Here is a 20,789-nt window from a genome sequence, read left to right as displayed (position 1 = left end):
TAGAAATTATTTTCGTGAAAAAATATTGTGTAGCAAAAGTGGTTTGAAAAGCCAAAATTAGAGAACTATATAGTTGATTAAAAAACTAAGAAAGCATTTTAAAACATTTTCCCCAAATTACGTTTTTTTTCTTGGAACCAATCGTTAGAGGAATTTGATGGAGGAAGTATTTTTAAAGTTAAAATAGAAAATAAATGACAAAAAAAACATAAATCGGTGATCACATGGTTTCAAGTTTTTAAAGAGCGGAAAAAACATGATAATTTGGAAAATAATTCATTATATTTGAATTCATAGATTGGAAAATATTTTCGTGTCACAATATTGGGTAGAAAAAGTGATTTGAAAAGCCGAAATTAGAGAACTATATAGTCGATTAAAAAAACTAAAAATGCATTTTAAAACATTTTCCTAAGAAAACGTTTAGTTCAATGTGATTTATATTTATGATAAACTAATCGAGGGTCGAAGGGAGACGCACGCGCTGCAGGTTCCTCTGGAATCTCTCCTTAAAAGACGATCCAGATGTGACTCCACGCAAACATCTGTCTGTGGGCATCAGCGAGGAGGAGGCGTGAAGGTCTGTGACGCGCGTGGAGAGGGTCCGGCCCCTGTTTAAAAGTGCGGTGGACAAGTCCACGAACGCGGAGCATCAGGTGCGCCTCAGGACGCGCGCCCGAGCCTCAGACACACGCGCCTGGATGAAGTGGATGAAGTGATTCCTGGAGAGATTTGATCTGGAAAAAGACTAGAATGGTCGCTTGAATCCACCGTGAATCTAAAGTGACGGTTCGGATCCAGCATGAACGAGTGCGACTGGTCCGCGGACGACCCGCGGAATCTGACCCGGGAGGAGGACCAGAAACTTTTGTTCGGCATCGGCGTGGACAACTTCATCACGCTGCTGGTGTTCGGGCTCATCTTCACCCTGGGTGTGCTCGGGAACTCCCTGGTCATCACCGTGCTCGCCCGCAGTAAACCCGGGAAGCCTCGCAGCACCACCAACATCTTCATCCTCAACCTCAGCATCGCCGACATCTTCTACCTGCTCTTCTGCATCCCCTTCCAGTCCACCATCTACATGATGTCCTCCTGGGTGCTGGGCGTATTCATCTGCAAGTTCATCCACTACTTCTTCACCGTGTCCATGCTGGTCAGCATCTTCACCCTGTCGGCCATGTCCGTGGACCGCTACGTCGCCATCGTGCACTCCAGAAAGTCCTCGTCCATCCGCGTGGCCAAGAACGCGCTGCTCGGCGTGCTGGTGATCTGGGTTCTGTCCCTGACCATGGCCGCCCCGGTCATGTACCACCAGAACATCTTCCACAGGGACAACGACACCTTCTGCTGGGAGGAGTGGCCCGACCACAACCAGAAGAAGCTCTACGTGGTCTGCACCTTCGTGTTTGGATACGTGCTGCCGCTGCTGCTCATCTCCTTCTGTTACGCGAAGGTGAAGGTCATTCAAAACTGATCTTTAAACAAGGGATAACCAAAAAAATCTGCTCTGGTTTTAGGTTTTAAACCACCTGCACAAAAAGCTAAGGAATATGTCCAAAAAGTCAGAGGCATCCAAGAAAAAGGTGAGATTGTTTTTGTTCAGTTTTTACAATAGAATCAATAAGATCAATAAGATCAATAAGATCAATAAGAAAATAAGATCGATAAGATAAGCATCCTTTAATTAAACACATACTGATCAATTTGATCATCTGCAGGTATTGAAAGGGTAGATTTGACTAGAATACTCCGATTGAAAATGGATGAATCAATGCAAAGAAGCCAGTTTGGCATTTAAAATAGAGTTTAATTTGAACATATCAATAGAAATATGTTACAGTCTTGAATCCAGTCGAGTTTTTATAAGGTAAGGTAAGGTAAAACTTTATTGATCCCTCAGGAGGTCTCCTTTTTATGTTACCTTTCGTAAGATATAAATGACTTTGGATGCAATTTGTCCCAATTTTGTCAACTGACAAGTATTTAATTTATTTTAAAATAAAATGACTTTAAAAAGCAGCTAAGGTGTGTATATGTGTGTTGTTGTGATCTGTGACTTTATTGTATCATCGGTGTGTGTTTTTGTACAAAACTCTCTTTTCATTTAAATATTGACATTAGAAATTATGTTAAGCTCCGCCCACTGAAAACACTGTTTTTCTGGAGATGAAATCTGGTTCACCATAACCACACCCACTCTGCTGTGATTAGTCAAGCATTGAGGTTTGTCACCGTGCGTCACCAATGGTCTCCACCTCAAAGGGACTTGTTGTATAAACAAAGCGGGCGTCATTACAGCTGTCTGGAGGAGGAGTGAAGCCATTATTATGTCATAATGGACTCTCGTAACCTCTCGTTCGCCCAGATTTCAGAGCAACTTTATAAAGTAATAAGTGTAAAACATGGTCATGATGAGGAACTTACTGCATCTTGGAGAGAATAACATTTACTACATGACACCTGAGTTTAAGTTTCATGTTAGTTGCCTTTTAAAACGTGGTCAGGGGGCCATTTGCAGCCTGTGAGATGTCATTTTTCGGTCTTCCATTTGATGTTTTTATGAGGTCATGCTCAGCAAGGAATTCCATCTATAATGTCAGATCGAATAAATAGCATCAAGTAAAATGTAACCATTATTATTGCTTTGATTATATAGTTAAAATGGATCAGGTATAAAAAAAAACACATCAAATTACAGAATGATTACCCAAATTTACAGTCAAAACACAGCATCTACGAGACATTAAACAACAAAATATGAATCAAACCACATAGACTGGAAAAAGAAAACATTGAAATATGTGCTAAATGTGTTCAAAGGGCGTAATTTGTCCAAGCTTGTGACATATATGCCCTAACAACAGGTTGTATAACACACAAGAGGGAAGTGGGGGCTCTTCGCTTTAACCAATCAGATCTTATGGCCGTCACAAAAAATTGAAGTTGCAAACCTGTTCACGGTGAAGCGGACAAAAGCATGATCAGGTCTATTTCCTTTCAACGCAGGATGATGTCCACGTCGGTCACTGAAATGTTAAAATCAATGCGGAACAATAGCAATCTCCAGCCGCCCGAGACTGATCCCATAATGACTTCACGACTGCGAGAGCAGCACCAATCGCAGCCATTTCAAGGAGCGGATGATTTCAGCGCCTGCCATTCATCCGCCGCCAGAATCACTCGTGAATAGGACCCTGAAGGCATCAGTTAACCTGGAACTTTTCTAAAGACGAGGCTCTAAGTAATCGTTCAGGAATGAAGTTCCTAAATTAAATGACACAAAGAGGTCAGGTTGATGGTTTAGTGACACCACAGACTAATAAATGTTCACACCTGTAGCCATAAAGTCTGCGATAACCAACTACACCATAAATTTAAGTATATGAGAAATGGATCTTTTGGTGACAGATTTAAAGCAATATTTCACCCCAAATCTGTTTCTTTTTAGAGTTATAGACAAAAACGTTTGTTCATTTTAATGTAGCGACAGGAGCTCAGTTGTCTTCGCCTTCATCTTCGTCTAAAAAGACACTTAAAAAGATCCAAATACTTCAATACTGCTCGACTGTAACGTCCATCTTGAAATTGAAGCCTTGACATTATGAAGTGTTCTTAAGACAATTAAACAAGTCTGTATTTAAGCTTGTTTGTAGCAGAAGCTAAAAGGCTAACACGCTACACAGACAGGAAACACTCGGGGTAAACATCGCACAAAGTCTACTGCTGACACTGGATGTTTGCGTATTTATGTTCGTGTTAGCCTTTCATGTATTGGAACATGAAATACTGCTCGTCTGTAACGTCCATCTTGAATTGAAGCTTCGACTTGAGGAAAATTAATAAAAAAAAACCTTAAACTTGTTTGTTTTAAGCTTATTTTATAGCGGATGCTGCGAGGCTAGCTGCTAGGCCAGCATCCTACACAGACAGGAAGTACTCCAGGTAAATATTGCAGGAGCTTCCAGTCTACTGTCTATACAAAGGCGACCACGCTATTTACCCTGGGATTAAAATGGACATACACTTGCAACGTAAGAAGACGGGTTAGATTTATGGAGTGTGTGAGATGGTCTCATGGTTGGTATAATCTCTAATGTAACTGGAGAAGAACTCCGCAAGCGCAGACCTCCACAAAGCAGGTCGTTCTCACTGGAATCAGTCGGATTGAGATGACTTCGATGGGATCAAAGGTGACGCAGTCACTAGGAAAGTGAACAGGAATGAAGGTTGAGTCGTGACCACAGGATCCAGATGGTAGTCTGGATGCCACCAACATGAAATCATCTGTTCCTCCTGTCGTTATATAAAAAATAATAAAACATGCATGAACATTCATTCGTAACAATCTCAATTGACTTCGTAGGAGACTGACGGTAACCCTGGTTACGAAAGGTATTCAGTAATTCATGATGTATTGTGTCATCATCTCCTGATTCAATGCTGCCCTCACGTCAAGGGCACAATTAAAAAAGTATTAAGTGTTTTTACAAAAAGATTACTGATATAATGTAGTGCGAGTTAGAGAGGAATATCGTTCCAAAGCTTAGGAGCAACAGTCTGGAAGGATTTCTCTCCTCTGGTTCAGAAGCGTGTTCTGGAACCATTAGTAGATTCTGATCCACAGACCTACTGACTCCTTCAAGAAACATCTTAAGACATTTTTATTTGTGCAGGCTTTTCCTTGATTTTCTGGAACTCCTGTGTTTGTCTCAGTTTTATCTTGACCTTTAAAGTATATATTTTATTGGGTATTGTTTTGATTGTTTAAGCGCTTTGTGACCCTGGTCTGGAAAAGCGCTATATAAATACAAATTACTTACTTACATACTTACAACGTTAAAAAAGGACCACAAGTTATTCTATTCCTTAATATTTGATCAGTTTGCAAAATCCAGGTGAAGCGATAGATTTAGCATGTTTAATTTTTCAAGGTAAAATGTGGTAGAAGGTCAAAGTAGTTAATGTAATAGATATGTAAAAAATATATATATCTCACTGGTGTATTCTTTGAGTTACTGATAACCATCAATGCTGAACAACCATTTGAAAGCGACCAATCGTCTTAAAAGTTCCATTTCTGTAGAGATTTCTCTTGTCTTTTTCAGTACAAGGTGGAAAGATAATATATTTTATTACAAAGAGCCCAAGGTTCATAATATAAAATGTAATAAATAAAAATAATATATTTTAAAGCATGAATATTTATTTATATAATTATTTCTCCTAATAATTTCTTATACAATTGATTTATACAATCTGTCCCTGGTTAATGATGATCTTCACTTACCGAAGCAGAAATGTATAGCTTTCGACACTAGGGGGAGCCAGAAATTCTATTTCTCAAGTCTACAGATTGGGCCTTTAATAATAAAGTAATAGTAAGTAAGTAAGTCAGTAATTTTTTATTTATATAGCGCTTTTCCAGACCAGGGTCACAAGGCCTTAAACAATCAAAACAATATTCAATAAAGTATATACTTTAAAGGTCAATAGAAATCCTTCAGCACTTTGCACGTGTCAGCCTATTAGTAAAAAGTCAGGTACATAAAAAAAGATAAACTTTAGTAAAAATCTAAGTTGGGATCAGACGAAGAATACAAACAAATGTCGGGTGTCACTCAACACAAATACCAAGATAACTCCTGACATGATGATGCGGCCAAAGACAAACGTTTGAACCGGTTTTACATTTACTATAGAGGGCACTGTGGAAAACACACTCTTTTTCATAATTGTTTCTTCTGAGGAGGTCAGGAAATGGAGTAGGACCTCAAAACGTTCAAATCTAATTTGAGACAGAAATAGACAAATTTGATCAATCTGCTGCTGCAGTCGTATAACAAATAAAGTACAATTAAACAATAATGGTGAAATTTATTTTTTTTTACTTTTGCACTCCCCAGCTGAGGGATCAATTCCTCTTCAAATGAAAATGTGTTCTTTCTAGATTGTTGGTGGTGTCGAGCAGATGAGTATCTTGAATTAGGATTATTACGAAGGTTTTGTTATTCACTTGTCTGGCTTCTCGCCGTCGCTGCTCACGTCCATTCAAGATCAGTCAAAAAACTAAAAAAAATGCCACAAACAGGAAGGTTGCCGGTTCTCTTCCAGGCCAAGCCAAGTTCTCCCCGTGTTGTGTGGGTTTACTCCCGGCACTCCGGTTTCCTCCCACAGTCAAAAAACATACAGAGGTTGATTGAGAACTTGGGGAAATTGTCTGTAGGTTTGAGTGTGTGTGTGAATGGTTGTGTGTCTTTGTGTGTTCTCCGACAGACTGGCGTCCTGTCAAGGGTGTCCCCTGCCTCTCGCCCCTAGAATCTGGGATAGACTCCAGCCCCCACCACCACACCTATAAGGGATACAGCAGTAAAGAAAATAAAGAAGAATTTGCTTGTCATGGTCCCATGTTAATTCGTTTTTAGGTACAATTTCTAAACACAACTAACCTTTAAGCCTGGTGGTGCAGTGCTGAAGATGCTTTGATGAAAAAGAGGGGTTCGATTTCTGTGCTGTGTCTCAGATTGCGCACTTCTCTGAGAGTACTGCTTTACAGTACACTGTAAGAGAGTGCATTGACTTGTGCAGTGTGCACATTTACAACAGGGTAGTACTGTCTCAAATCAAACTCTAACAGGAAATGACTCGACAAATTCTTCTTCTACTATTTTTTAACACTGATTGAAACCAGTCGTTGAAACACTATCACCGACACTTGACAACACTTTTCAACAATTGAAAAAAGTTATAAAGTTGAGTTTCATTGTGTTATTGTTATTGTTGTTTTGTGGTAAAATTAGTGTTTTCTCGAGACATTTAAATCAGTATCGGCTCCGAAGACGCGTCGTCAGTGACGTAGCTTCAGTTTAGCTTCATCTACGTCACTAAGATGGAGGTGGTTGAGGGTGGAAAGTGTCCATCGATCTGTACTCAGTTTTCTTGCTGTTCGAGTGTACATAGTGCACTATATTTTCGCACTGATCAGTGTGAACGTACTCAAAATATTCAGGGTAAGTGCAGAATTGAAGGATTTGAGACACACTGCTGCTCAGAAAGTTTTTTTGCAACGGGTTTCTTCCTTGTAGTGTTTCACAGTATTGTGTCATTTCCTGGCAGTTGGGTCTGGATCGGTGATTTGGGAAAATGACAGTCGGGTCATTGAGAGCAGAGGCGGAAAGTGCAGTAATCTTAAATAGTGCAGTGACTCTCGGAACCGAACAAACAACAAGGTTTTCAGAAATAATGTGGTTGAGAGAAGGGAACGTTTTCTCCAATTTAAAATAAAATCACGGTTTGTCCTCTTTGTCATGTTGAATTAAATTGACAAAAACAATTTATAGCTTTTCAGAATTAATTTTGTTAGACAAAAATATTATGTATTCTTACGTCTGATTGACTCTTGATCAGAATATAATTTCTTGTTTGTTATTCGTTGGTAAATCATTGAACCAAACATTAGAATTAATCCAGACACAAAATGAAAGACAGACAAACAGGATTTAGAATCTTAAAAGTTTAACCTCTGCTTGCACTGTTTCTACATGTGAAAGATGAAGTCATTGGCAGCTGGACAGTCGACGCTTCTCCCACCGATGTTGTGAAACACACTTTGGTATTCTTGGCAGCAGCTGACATGATCATGCTCATCGACTGAGATGACTTGAATGTATCTCTGCGACAAACCTTTGCAAAAATCCCCCACGGACACAACACTATCTTGATGAAACCAATGGTCTGTTGTTTTTACTAAAGTAACGTGTCAAATCACTCTGGAGAAACTTCTTGTATTTTTGCTCATGAATAACGTGGTTTAAACAGTTGCTTCATAGTGAAGACAAGTATGGTTTTTGTAAGGAGTGTGTTTTGTTTTAAGAATGTGTTGATACGTATCAAGATACAAGGATACGATATATAGTGATAGTGTAGTAACAAGTATATATGTGTAGTATTGTCGAGTACTTGACTCTGGTGTTGTGATAGTGTAGTAACAAGGATATATGTGTAGTATTGTCTGGTACTTGACTCTGGTTTTGTGATAGTGTAGTAACAATTATATATGTGTAGTATTGTTGACTACTTGATTCTGGTGTTGTGATAGTGTAGTAACAAGTATATATGTGTAATATTGTTGAGTACTTGATTCTGGTGTTGTGATAGTGTAGTAACAAGTACATATGTGTAGTATTGTCCAGTTCTTGACTCTGGTGTTGTAGAATTTACAGACCACCATGACTCTTGACGTTGAAACTGCTTTCATTTGTTTTCAAACCAAAATATGTCCAAACGTCAGCTTTTAAAAGCCGCTGGACTCACTGTATCCTCTCGTCCTCAGTAATCACGGGGATCTCATTCTTCCTTCAGCGGCTGAGGACGTAATGATTGCTGCCAACTAGAGGCCAAAATTTCAATTGCAATACAAAGAAATTGAAAGTATTTTATTCTTAACACACTTTATTGAAATATAAACAATAAAAGAACTACGATAAAATGTAACGTGTATATTTTAATCGATACAGTGTTGTTGAATATCAATACAGTATTGTAAATACATCTCAATATTTAAGTTAATCATCAGTATTTTCTGACAAACCTACTTCTAATATTAGACTTCCATATGGTTTAGTGTAAATTTGACTAATTTAATCTAAAAAAGTAATATAACGACTCAACGAGGTAGTTTTACTGAATATTTGTGCCACAGGCAGCTGCGAGTGGCTCGAGTGTGTTGCAGTCTGCAGTACATCACACAGGAAGATACTTGGATGTAACTAAAGACTCTCCTTCATCACCATGTTCACCCTCTGAAGGTGTCACTCACTCTCTAGTTTGGATTGAAGTGGCTTTCATGCTACAACAACATTCATCACTTTGGTAAAAGTATTGCAAGAAATTGTTATTTTAATTTAAATTTATTATTTTACCAAGCACAGACTCACGTGAGGGTTATTTTCATGCTGCGAACATATACTCTGGCGTATGTTGAACACTTGAGTGATGAGCGAAGACATGTTTTCACGAGCACTCAGGTGAGAAGGGGTTTATTACGTGTCTGATGATATTCCTTTGACAGATACTTGAGATATGACTCTGGAAGTTCTCTCACGAATGCTCGACCAGTCGGTGACGTCCTTCTGAAATCTTGTCTTCTCATTGTCCTCTTCACACGAAGGATCGCTGATGATTGTCGTCGTAGTCTCGGCTCATGATCGTACAACATCAAAGTCACCTTTAGGGATTCTTCAGTCACGTTTCCTTTACACTTAAATGAACAAAGAGACAAATGTATCGGTTGTTTTTGAAGTTGATTTGAAACAAGGCAGCTGGTTCACTTTCTAGGTAGTTGATGGACTCGGGAGTTAATGCTTCAAATTCCAGTGAAGTAACTTCTACCAAGTATCACGATACAGTATCTCATTGTATAAACAAAGTGGGGCGTGATTACCGCTGGCTTGAGGAGGAGTCCAGATTTCAGAGCAACTTTATAAAGTAATAAGTGTAAAACATGATCATGATGAGGAACTTACTGCATCTTTGAGAGAAAGATCTTCAACATTTAAAACTTGGAATTTGACATTAGTTGAACTTTAAGTTTCTCCTGAAAAGGTTCTACATCGAGGTGTGACATCATAACTCAGAAGTTCAGCTGAGTCGAGCCCTTGAGCAGAGCGTGGCGAGGACACTTTAAATAAGGCGAAACAAAGACAAGTACGAGACTATTGGCTTTTACGTTTTTAGAATCCTGTCACGTTTTTTTTTAGCCTGTCGGCCAAAGAAATGTGTCTGTCAGAGCAAGATAGACTTTGATGTGAAGTCTTGATTTAAAGTCAAAATCGATGCTAAGTCTGGAGTCTTTTTATATTTCTTTAAAACAGCCTGAAGCTGAAAAATAAAATGAAGTTTAAAAAACAAAGATACGCTCAATAAATCTGTATCACTTGTTTGTGTAACTCATCAGACGCTGAAATATATTGGATATTAACTTCCTGTGGTGCTGTTTATACAAGCTCTAACCGATGGCTTGCGAGGGGAAAACATGGGAATATATTAAAGTGTGATAGAGGCTATCCAAACAAGGCTTTTTTTATTGCGTACCGCCCAAACTGTGGGAAACTTCCCCGAGCAGTTCATTAGCATCTGGCGCTCATAAGGCAAAAGTTTTTTTTTTCCAGTGATATTTCATGGATTCCACACAAATGTCAGCTCGGAGGCTCATGTATGTTGATGAAACTACAAAGAATCCAAAGTATTATAAACTGTCAACTAGAGAATATTTTCTAGTAGGTTTTTGTTTTTGTCATCTTGTTGTCGACAAAACAGTGAAATGAACTTCGGAAGAAAATAAATGCAAGTAAAAAATAAATAATGTTTTCATTAATGAGTTTAATAGATAGATAGATAGATAGACAGATATATATATATATATATATATATATATATATAGAGAGAGAGAGATAGATAGATAGATAGATAGATGACTGAAGAAAAGCAGCAAGAATGAAATGCAAAGTTAAACAGGAAGAGCTAGTGTTTGGACTGGTTTGAAAACAGTGGCTCTGATACAGAGACACGAGTCAGAGTTGAAGATGTTCAGGTGGACGAGTGTTAGAGACGGAGTGAGCGGATTAAAGAAGATGTAGAAGACAAACCATGGAGCTCACAGATGCAGGATAAGAGGACCCGAAGAAGTCAAAACTAATGAATTTTTAATAAACCAGTACAAACCTGGATCTGCTCCTCATCACGATTATTTAAAAAAAAAAAGACCTTGAAAGAGCAACAACAGGTCAATTCAGTCCGGCTGTCCTACTTATCTTTTCATGCTTTGTGAGACGAGAAGCCATCGTTAACGCTGATGCTAAATGCTTGTTATTTAGCCTGGAAGAGACGAGCCCATTATGTTGTGCAGATTAACATTTCCATTCAGCAAATATACTCCGAGTCGCTGCTTTTCTTCCGCCAGCGCGATAATTATGCTTGTGTGTTTGTGCCGAGTGTTCCCCACAGAGGTCGCTCCAGGAAGTACAAGTGACTCTGCGTGCACATGAATATCGAGGCGTGTTTGTGTTTGTTGTTTATTACGCTGACGCCTGCGGTTGTTTCTGCAACGACACGAAGGTCGCTTTCATTTTCTCTTGCAATAATGAAGGAAGCTTTAAATATGTGAAGCTATATTTGAATAATGTGTAAACGCCAGAAACAAAAAAAATCCACAAAACATTAATGATTCGCTGATGGAAAGTAATTTAAAGCGTATTTGACATGTTATTCTGAACTTTGTCTTATAGTGGTGAACGGAATATACTGAATTTTAAACGTTATATACATGAATAAATAGATTCTCAGTGGAAAAATTAACACTATGTGATGATTGTTTTTTTCAAGTGGTGAGCAGCTTTGAAAGCTGCTGTAGTCGACTGTATCCTCTCGTCCTCAGTCATCGCCAGGATTTCATTCTTACTCTAGCTGTGGAGGATGTAATGACTGCTGCCATCTAGAGGCCGGAGGTTTTATTGCAACACAAGAATTAACAAACTTAATTTATATTTGCTTGTTAACTGTAAATAAAAAAGCTAATTATTATTATTTTAAATAAAATAAAAGAACAATGATAAAAATATATATAGAATTTGAAAGCCACAAAAGATAAAAAAAAAGTGCTGTTAATCGAGATATTTAAGTGTATCAACATTTCCCAGACATATCGTTAACTACAAATCTGACGTTAATCGATACACAATTGCACTATAGTGAGTCAGACACCACTTGAATAGGTTTTTATGGTGTGATTTTTTTTTATTTTTTTAAAGAAGCTAATGTTTGACCACAATTGAGAAGTTTATCACGGATAGAAAACTAGAAAAAATACTTTTAAGAATTATCATCAACATTTAGCTACAGAGCCCCTGAAAAAAGAAAAAGGAAAAAAAGTCCTTTAATTATTAGGAACATGTGATTATTTTACTTTTTTTTCAAACTTAGTTACTTCACTTTGTGTTGTTTTACACATGAACTTACTAATAGCTTGTGAGCTGGGGTGTAAGTGTGGATCAGATCACTGATGGAAGGTCTGACCATGAATAGATCTGAGAGTAAGAACCACAATTTTAAAATGATCCTGAAAGAAACTGGCAGCCAGTGAAGAGATTTAAGGATCGGAGAAATGTAAGTTCTTCTACTAGAGCGGCTCAGAATTCTCGCTGCACGTTTTATTAAACATGATAAATATAAGTGATAGTATACAAAGAATTATTACTACAACAACAAGAAAATGATCAGATTCATGAAGAATATATTGATTCACAAACATGTATTTTCTGTCTGGATGGCGAGTAAAAGCATGAGCCGCAGAGAAGGAAACACTTCAGGTTTCAAGCCTTTGCAGAATCAAAACCTAATGACATCGAGAGCCTCTATATCCTTCTAACCTCCTCTGTGTTTCCTCTGATGGTGGTTCTCAGACGGCTCAGACGGTGCTTGTGGTGGTGGTGGTCTTCTGCCTCTCCTGGCTGCCTCATCACATCGTCCACCTGTGGGTGGAGTTCGGGACCTTCCCGCTCAACCAGGCCTCCTTCGTCCTGCGGATCGCCGCCCACTGCCTGGCGTACAGCAACTCCTCGGTCAACCCGGTCATCTACGCGTTCCTCTCCGAGAACTTCCGCAAGGCGTACAAGCAGGTGTTCAAGTGTCAGATGGGAACCGGCGACTCTCCGCTCAAGGACATCAAGGAGATCCGCAGCAAGGCGGAGACGCCGCCGTCCACGAACTGCACCAACGTTTGACGGACAGGGGGGCGCCGGTAAACCCTGAACAAGATCAGAAACTGTGTTTTTTTAACCTCAGAATGTGTGGAGTTGTTTATCCTTCTGTTGCTCTCACAATATCGTTCCACAAAAGCGCTGTTGAAATGTGAGGTGAAGCCTCTAGTGGTCGAATCTGCTCCTGCGTCGTGTGCTGATCAAGAAACTGATGAAGAATTCTATGAACATTTAAACATGAAAAAAATATATTTAATGTAAATGATTTGCTTCTGTATAACTTGCAATTTTAATTTAATATATTCTACAAATACTTTTTATTTGGAATAAAGAGGTGTAATATTTAGAGTTTTCCCTTATGACATTTTAGTTTTTCTTACTTTAGGCTTGTATAAATCAAAAAAAGACGTCATTGAATATATATATATAAATATTATATATATAAATAAAACGTGACAAATATATTATTGATGTATTATAGTGATTATAATGTATGAATCCACATCACTTCATTTTTCTATTGTCATTTGAAGAAATGAAAAATTTGGAAAGAAAAATAAGACGAACCATCGTTTCATATCAATGTAGGCATAGAAATAAAACTTTCTTTTATGTTCGTAAAGATTAATAATACACAAAAAAAATCTGGTTCAGGTGGTTTAATCATATTTAAAGGTTAACATATTTGGTATGTATTTAACTTACTATCACAGTTTGAAACCTTCAACAGCTTTTGTTTCAACTGGCCACTAGTGATGTGTTGAGGAAGCTTCATGAAACAGTGTCATTATGTTCAGAGTCCACTAGATGGTAGTGATGTGTTGATGAAGCTTAATGAAACAGTGTCATTATGTTCAGAGTCCACTAGATGGTAGTGATGTGTTGATGAAGCTTCATGAAACAGTGTCATTATGTTCAGAGTCCACTAGATGGTAGTGATGTGTTGATGAAGCTTCATGAAACAGTGTCTTTATGTTCAGAGTCCACTAGATGGTAGTAATGTGTTGATGAAGCTTCATGAAACAGTGTCATTATCTTCAGAGTCCACTAGATGGTAGTGATGTGTTGATGAAGCTTCATGAAACAGTGTCATTATCTTCAGAGTCCACTAGATGGTAGTAATGTGTTGATGAAGCTTCATTAAACAGTGTCATTATGTTCAGAGTCCACTAGATGGTAGTGATGTGTTGATGAAGCTTAATGAAACAGTGTCATTATGTTCAGAGTCCACTAGTTGGTAGTGATGTGTTGATGAAGCTTCATGAAACAGTGTCATTATGTTCAGAGTCCATTAGATGGTAGTGAAGTGTTGATGAAGCTTCATGAAACAGTGTCATTATGTTCAGAGTCCACTAGATGGTAGTGATGTGTTGATGAAGCTTAATGAAACAGTGTCATTATGTTCAGAGTCCACTAGATGGTAGTGATGTGTTGATGAAGCTTCATGAAACAGTGTCATTATGTTCATAGTCCACTAGATGGTAGTGATGTGTTGATGAAGCTTCATGAAACAGTGTCATTATGTTCAGAGTCCACTAGATGGTAGTGATGTGTTGATGAAGCTTCATGAAACAGTGTCATTATCTTCAGAGTCCACTAGATGGTAGTGATGTGTTGATGAAGCTTCATCGACACATTGCTAATGATCACATGAAATGTGACACAAACAGAAGATTGTGCGATTGCTCTTGAACCTATGAATATTTGTGTCATACAGATGCATTTATAACACATTGTGTGATTCAACGTTCCGGAGTACCAAGTTCTAAATAGTATGAACTGAGTTTAAAGTATTTATTTGAAGATTCTGTGAAACCAAGAAGTGAAAACATGTGAAGAAAACTATCAATGTTTAAGCTTGTTTTATTATATTCTGGCAAAGAACGATTCAGTGATTTCTATACAACATAAAAACACATGGATCATATATTTTCTTTCAGGGTTTCCACTTCCATCGAACCTAGAGCCGCTGTCTTCACCTTCATGTCTTCACCACATCCATGAACCTCATTGGTTGTTTCCATCTTTTACTTAAACCCTCGGACATTCTTCATCTCTCCTCACGTGTCCGAACTATGCATCGACACAAAAGCCGTCCATGTAATATCTGATCTTGTCCTTCTGTTCATCTCTGGAAGGTTCCTACTCATACATCCAAACTGTTGTTGCCTTTCCATACAAAAGCTAATAATGTCAACAGAATATTTGCCTTTGGAAACATATGCAACTGAAACGAATCTATGAAAGAAATGAAGGGAACATACTCATGTCTTCAGGTTTATAACACAAGGAATCAATTCGAACTTCACTTATGTTCTACTCGCCCTCATGTCGACTAATGTTGGGATTATCTTCAGAGTAATCTGCTCTTTTTAGAGTTATAGATACAAATGTTTCTTCATTTTAATGTAGCCACCTTAGCTTAGTTGTCTTCTTCTTCATCTTCATCTTCGTTCAAAAGACACTTAAAAACATCCAAATACCTCCATACTGCTCGACTGTAACGTCCCTCTTGAAATGAAGCTCAACATGAGAAGAATTGTTCAGAAAAAAACGTAAATAAGTATTTTACGACAGAGGTTTAAATAATTACCAGCGATATAAGCTGGAAGTACTCTGGGTAATATAGCGAGCTCTTCCAGTGTAGACAGTAGACTCTAGAATTATTAGTATATTTGGATGTTGTAAAGTGTCTTTTTGGACGAAGATGAGGACAACTGAGCTCCAGTCGCTATATTAAAATGAACAAACATTTTTGTCTATAACTCTAAAAAGAACAGATTACTCTGAAAATAATCATAAACATTAGTCGACATGAGGGTGAGTAGAACATGAGTGAAGTTTCGGTGAACTATAAGACTCTTGTAATATTAAAGACTTCAAAGTATCATATTAGGATAAAAATCTGTCTGTCTCTAGTCTGTTTTTAAAATAATTTTTAAAACAAGCCATTTATTCATTATTTTTTATCTTCAGTGTCCATTAGATGGTAGTGATGTGTTGATGAAGCTTCATGAAACAGTGTCATTATCTTCAGAGTCCACTAGATGGTAGTGATGTGTTGATGAAGCTTCATGAAACAGTGTCATTATCTTCAGAGTCCACTAGATGGTAGTGATGTGTTGATGAAGCTTCATGAAACAGTGTCATGTTGTTCAGAGGTCAGTAGGTGGTGTCATCAGTTTAAAAATTATGTTTCATTAGAACACACAAAACAATTAGGCCAACACTACCATCTAGTGGACTCTGAGGATAATGGCACTGTTTCATGAAGCTTCATCAACACATCAATACCATCAAGTGGACTCTAGAGATAATGACACTGTTTCATGAAGCTTCATCAACACATCACTACCATCTAGTGGACTCTGACGATAATGACACTGTTTCATGAAGCTTCATCAACACTTCACTACCATCTAGTGGACTCTGAAGATAATGACACTGTTTCATGAAGCTTCATCAACACATCACTAACATCTAGTAAACTCTGAAGATAATGACACTGTTTCATGAAGCTTCATCAACACATCACTACCATCTAGTGGACTCTGAAGATAATGACACTGTTTCATGAAGCTTCATCAAAGAGAATGTACTGGTCTCAGTGACGGTACTGAAATATTCGATGGATACTCAACCGAAATTTTGAATGTGAAATCACTGAACCATCATGTAAATAAATACAACTAAATATATGCAGCTACTGGTGTGTTTAACACTTTTTTTCAGTCCCTATAAAAAGACACTTTGATTGTGATGAAGTTTTTCTTGTGCATAATCAAAGTTTGTCTCAAACTCCATCCTTAAAAAAGTATAAAAATGATCTTTGTTACACAGTTTCATTGATAATATGTGATAAAAGTGAAAACATGTATATTTTCCTTGTGTGTATTACCTGTACATGTCTTTTGAAACTGTCGATTGTATGAATATTCAGTGATAAAACAATAATTAAACTGATGACAGTGTTCTTCTCCATTTCTCTTCTCACTGACGTCTTTTCAGGGAGATTATTCCCAGTTCAGTCGATCTCCGTCTGAGGGTCTTCAGGGCTCTTGACCACCCTCGTCGCAGCAGTGGGTCGTCGTGAAAGCGAAGGGTCTCACCCGACGCGTTCCCAGTTTCCCTGCCAGGGTTCGGTGATTACATATCGTCGGGAACATTTCCCGGCATCAGATGAGCTCAATGATCCGGAAGAAACGAGGACACACGCTCTTATCTCATGATGACTTGCACGGTAAAGAACGGAGATAACAACAAAAGAGAGAAAAGACCTGAGAAATGGTCTCCGATTATGTCTGCTCCTGGTCAGGAACATTTCCATTTATATAGGACGAGGACGTAAGTGAAGGGGACACGATGGAGGACGAGTCAAGCAGCAGGGACGACAGAAAAGAAGAGGTCGGAGGAGAGACATTGATGAAAAAGAATGAAGATGGATGAGACAAACTACTGGTCATTTTTATAGAAGCAGTGACATGAACTCAAACTCAGAGTCACTTAAATACAATTTTAAAATAAAACTTATATTAATATTCTGAGAAAAAATAAAAAAATAAATGTTGATATAACACATTTATTTTTTAAGGGTAAAATAGTCATTATATTATAAAAAATACAATTAGAAATTGAGAAAAAATTATCTTTGTTCTTTTTATATGCTCTTTGTTCTTGCGTTCATTAAACTTCTGTACCTTCTATTGTCTGCTTTGAACTGGAAATATAATTTCCCAAGTCTACCTTATCTAAAAATGTGAGTGACAGAAATTTCTGCCAATTTAATTTTTACTTTATTTGTTAATATTTAATAAATGAATGAATTATTCAATACTTTAATCCAGTTTATATATTTCTGGAATTCAATTAAGCAATAATGTATTTATTATCATAATTGTTTTGACAAGAGCTTAAACTTAAACTTGTTTATTTTATTATTATTTACTTCTGATTAGTTTTCTTCTTTTAAAAAAAGAAGAAAAAAAAAAGTATAATTATATTTATTCAAAGTCCAATATTTGTTCAGTACTTTATTGGTTTTGTTTTTCAAAAGTCATCTAATAAAATAAGTTTATTCACATTTGAACAAAACAAATAATATAATTTTTAAAAAACAGTTATTTGAATCTATTATTGCGCCATTAATTAATTAAAAAAGACTCTACTTATCGCAGTAATTAACAAACGTAAGGAGTATAAACACCTCAACTTACTGCCAATAAAAATAAATAAAAAAAAGGCTAAATTCGTTTCAAGAATTCACTTCAATATATTTCTGGAAGGAATATTCTAGAAATAAATCATTAATTTCTTATTATTTAATCTTTTGACAAGCTTATTAACTAAATAAGTAAGTAAGTAATTTATATTTATAGAATGCTTTTCTAGACCAGGGTCACAAAGCGCTTAAACTATCAAAACAATACTCAATAGAATATACACTTTAACTGTGTTTATTTATTTCATTATTATTTTAATCTGATATTTTTCCTACCATGTATATAATGATCAAAAGTATTCGTTCATCAAAAAATGAAAGTTTATTTATTCAACTTGTTTTTGTAACAATAGATCAAGAAAAGGTGAATCATTGGAGAAGAAGCGACTCAAATAGCTGTGACTCAAAATGTGTCTTCGGTTCGAAACCCGTCGTCTGCTGAGTCTCAAAGAGGCGACTCTCGTCTCCTCACATCCGCTCCTGGTGTAAATAGCCTCAGGAATTCTTTCGAGCCGAGACAAAGGTGGTATGTTCTCGTCATCTTGAATTCCATCCGTTCCGTTGACTCCATCCCGGAACAGCCGACTGTTTATTCATGTTTGTGTGCGACGGTTTGTGTGCAGCGACACATGAGCGAGAGTTTGTCCTCAAGTGTGTTGGACTGAAACGAGGATCTGATTCTTCTCCTGGTTCTCTCCGGTGGTCATTTGCTACTTTTGTGTGACAGTGAAGAATAAACCTCGGAGCCTCAGCTAACATGAAGTCAGATACTTGCCTGTCCTCATAAACCATGACATATTCAGGCTTTAGATTCATCCGAGCGTGGATTTACTTTCTCACACTGAGGTTTTTCAGCGTGTGGACTTGAACAAGTCTGTGTCAAACATTCTTTCAGTTCATCACTCAAGCTAATGCATTAGCACTATGGTGGTCCTCCAGCCTGGAAGTTACACAAGTTGTACACAAATAACACACAAACACACATTATTACAGTCGCATGAAGAAGGAGGCCATGTAAGTAAGTAAGTAACAGTCATTTGTAAAGATCTTTCTAGACCAGGGTCACAAAGCGCTTGAAGAATCAAAAACAATATTTTAACATTTAAAATAAATACCTTAAAAGATCAAGATAACACAGAGACGAACACAGGAGTCTCAGAAAATCAGGGAGTAAAATCTGTTTGAAAAAATGAATGTTTGAAAAAGTGTCCATGTTTATTAGTGACCAGAATTACAATCGTCTCCTTCTCAGCTCAATATCCCTCCATCACAGAGATGCTCGATATCCACAATCAACAATCCATCATCTACTATCTACTTACCAGCAACTGCTGCAGAAGTCGATAGTTGTGTGTATCACAAACAAGCACATTTGAAATCATGTTTTAAAAGTGGCTGAATCCTGTGTTTACAAAATCCCAAACAAATATTACTATACATTATTCAAACAAACAAACTACATGGTTCACATATATTTTTAAACCCAGTGAAACAAGCAGTTAAGTTTTCTTATGCATGTCCTAAATGGATCATTTGTTTATATCTACAAGAAATAGATACAAAAATTTTGACTCCAGTATTCATTATAAATAAGCCTTTTCTCAGCATAAATGCTTAACTGGTGTTTTTAAAAATATATATAGACACTTCCTTTTCTCTCCATACATTTCTTTATTCATTGATTTTTTCTGCTGCAGCTGTCGCTCTCATAGAGAAGCTATGAAATACCAAACCTGGAGCATGAAGAAGAGAAAGACGTCTCAGTAAGACTCGTGGATCTTACACCAGGAGAACATACTGCTAACTTCAGAATGTGTGTGATGGATGGAGAGTAGTTTTGCAAGGAAGTGATTTATGGAGAGTTTGTAACATGAATTTTGAGGGTTTGATCTTAGTGGACATTAAAGACACCTTCAGGTGTGATGATTGGTGGGTGAGTGACATCTTTGATGCTGAGACGTGAGAAGCTTTCACAAATCAAAAGACTAGAAGAGACTCACGAGACAAACAAGGAAATGAAATGAAAGCTCAGGATGATCCTTCGTGAACCTGGTTAGAAATCCATCAATATCCAGATCAAAAATGTGTTCGTTTAAAAACTGAGGTAAACAAAAAGTAGGGTTGGTCCTACTGATGAACCTATTGATGGATAGTGATGGTCATAATACTGTGTCATGATACAGTGTCTTACTTTTAAAGGTCACTAGATGTCACTCTCTTTGAAAATGAAGCCAGGTTTTTATTCAGTTAGTATATTAGAGACAACATTTTATAATGCAGAGAGTGACATCTAGTGGCCTTTTAAAATGAAGACACTGTATCATGATACAGTATCAAACAACTGATGCTGTATCATGATACAGTACCAAACAACTGATGCTGTATCATGATACAGTATCAAACAACTGATGTTGTATCATGATACAGTTTCAAACAACTGATGCTGTATCATGATACAGTATCAAACAACTGATGCTGTATCATGATACAGTATCAGTTGGTGGCCAAATCGCATTTTATTTGTAGATACTTTTTACCTAAAGTTTAACTGAAGTGTGTATGTGTGTGTGTGCTGTTTTAATGTGTGACTATTGTATCATCAGTGTGTGTTTGTACAAAGTACAATTGAAATAATGACATTAGAAAATTAAAACTCCACCCACTGAAAACACTTTTTTCTGGAGATGAAATCTTGAGGCCTATCAATCTTTGGAAGGTACCCTGGCTAACTAGGAACAAGCTCAACTCTTACTAGCGTTTTTTTTTAAAGACACTGAACCCAGACACCAAAAGAGAATGATGAGGTGGAAAACATCATC

The 20,789-nt window shown here is 37.3% G+C and overlaps 1 protein-coding gene across 1 annotated transcript; it reads left to right on the top strand.

Annotated features, from left to right (window-relative positions):
- Window positions 1-802: 802 nt before the first annotated feature.
- galr1a (galanin receptor 1a) lies at window positions 803-12,877 on the top strand. Its single transcript, XM_087805549.1, has 3 exons — window positions 803-1,453; window positions 1,518-1,583; window positions 12,456-12,877. The coding sequence occupies exons 1-3, from the start codon at window positions 803-805 to the stop codon at window positions 12,774-12,776; spliced, it is 1,038 nt and encodes a 345-aa protein (XP_087661675.1). The 3' UTR covers window positions 12,777-12,877.
- The last annotated feature ends 7,912 nt before the right edge of the window (window positions 12,878-20,789 follow it).

The sequence above is a fragment of the Callionymus lyra genome, chromosome 13, assembly GCF_982586985.1.
Source record: "Callionymus lyra chromosome 13, fCalLyr1.hap1.1, whole genome shotgun sequence".
Taxonomy (NCBI): domain Eukaryota; kingdom Metazoa; phylum Chordata; class Actinopteri; order Syngnathiformes; family Callionymidae; genus Callionymus; species Callionymus lyra.
The sequence above is the reverse complement of the archived record's forward strand: the minus strand, read 5'-3'. Positions and strand labels throughout refer to the sequence as shown.

Excerpts from the sequence above, each read along its gene's own strand:
- galr1a (XM_087805549.1), top strand. The coding sequence starts at position 803 with ATGAACGAGTGCGACTGGTCCGCGGACGACCCGCGGAATCTGACCCGG. Across the intron at positions 1,454-1,517 it reads TCTCCTTCTGTTACGCGAAG|GTTTTAAACCACCTGCACAA; the intron begins GTGAAGGTCATT and ends CTCTGGTTTTAG. Across the intron at positions 1,584-12,455 it reads CAGAGGCATCCAAGAAAAAG|ACGGCTCAGACGGTGCTTGT; the intron begins GTGAGATTGTTT and ends GGTGGTTCTCAG.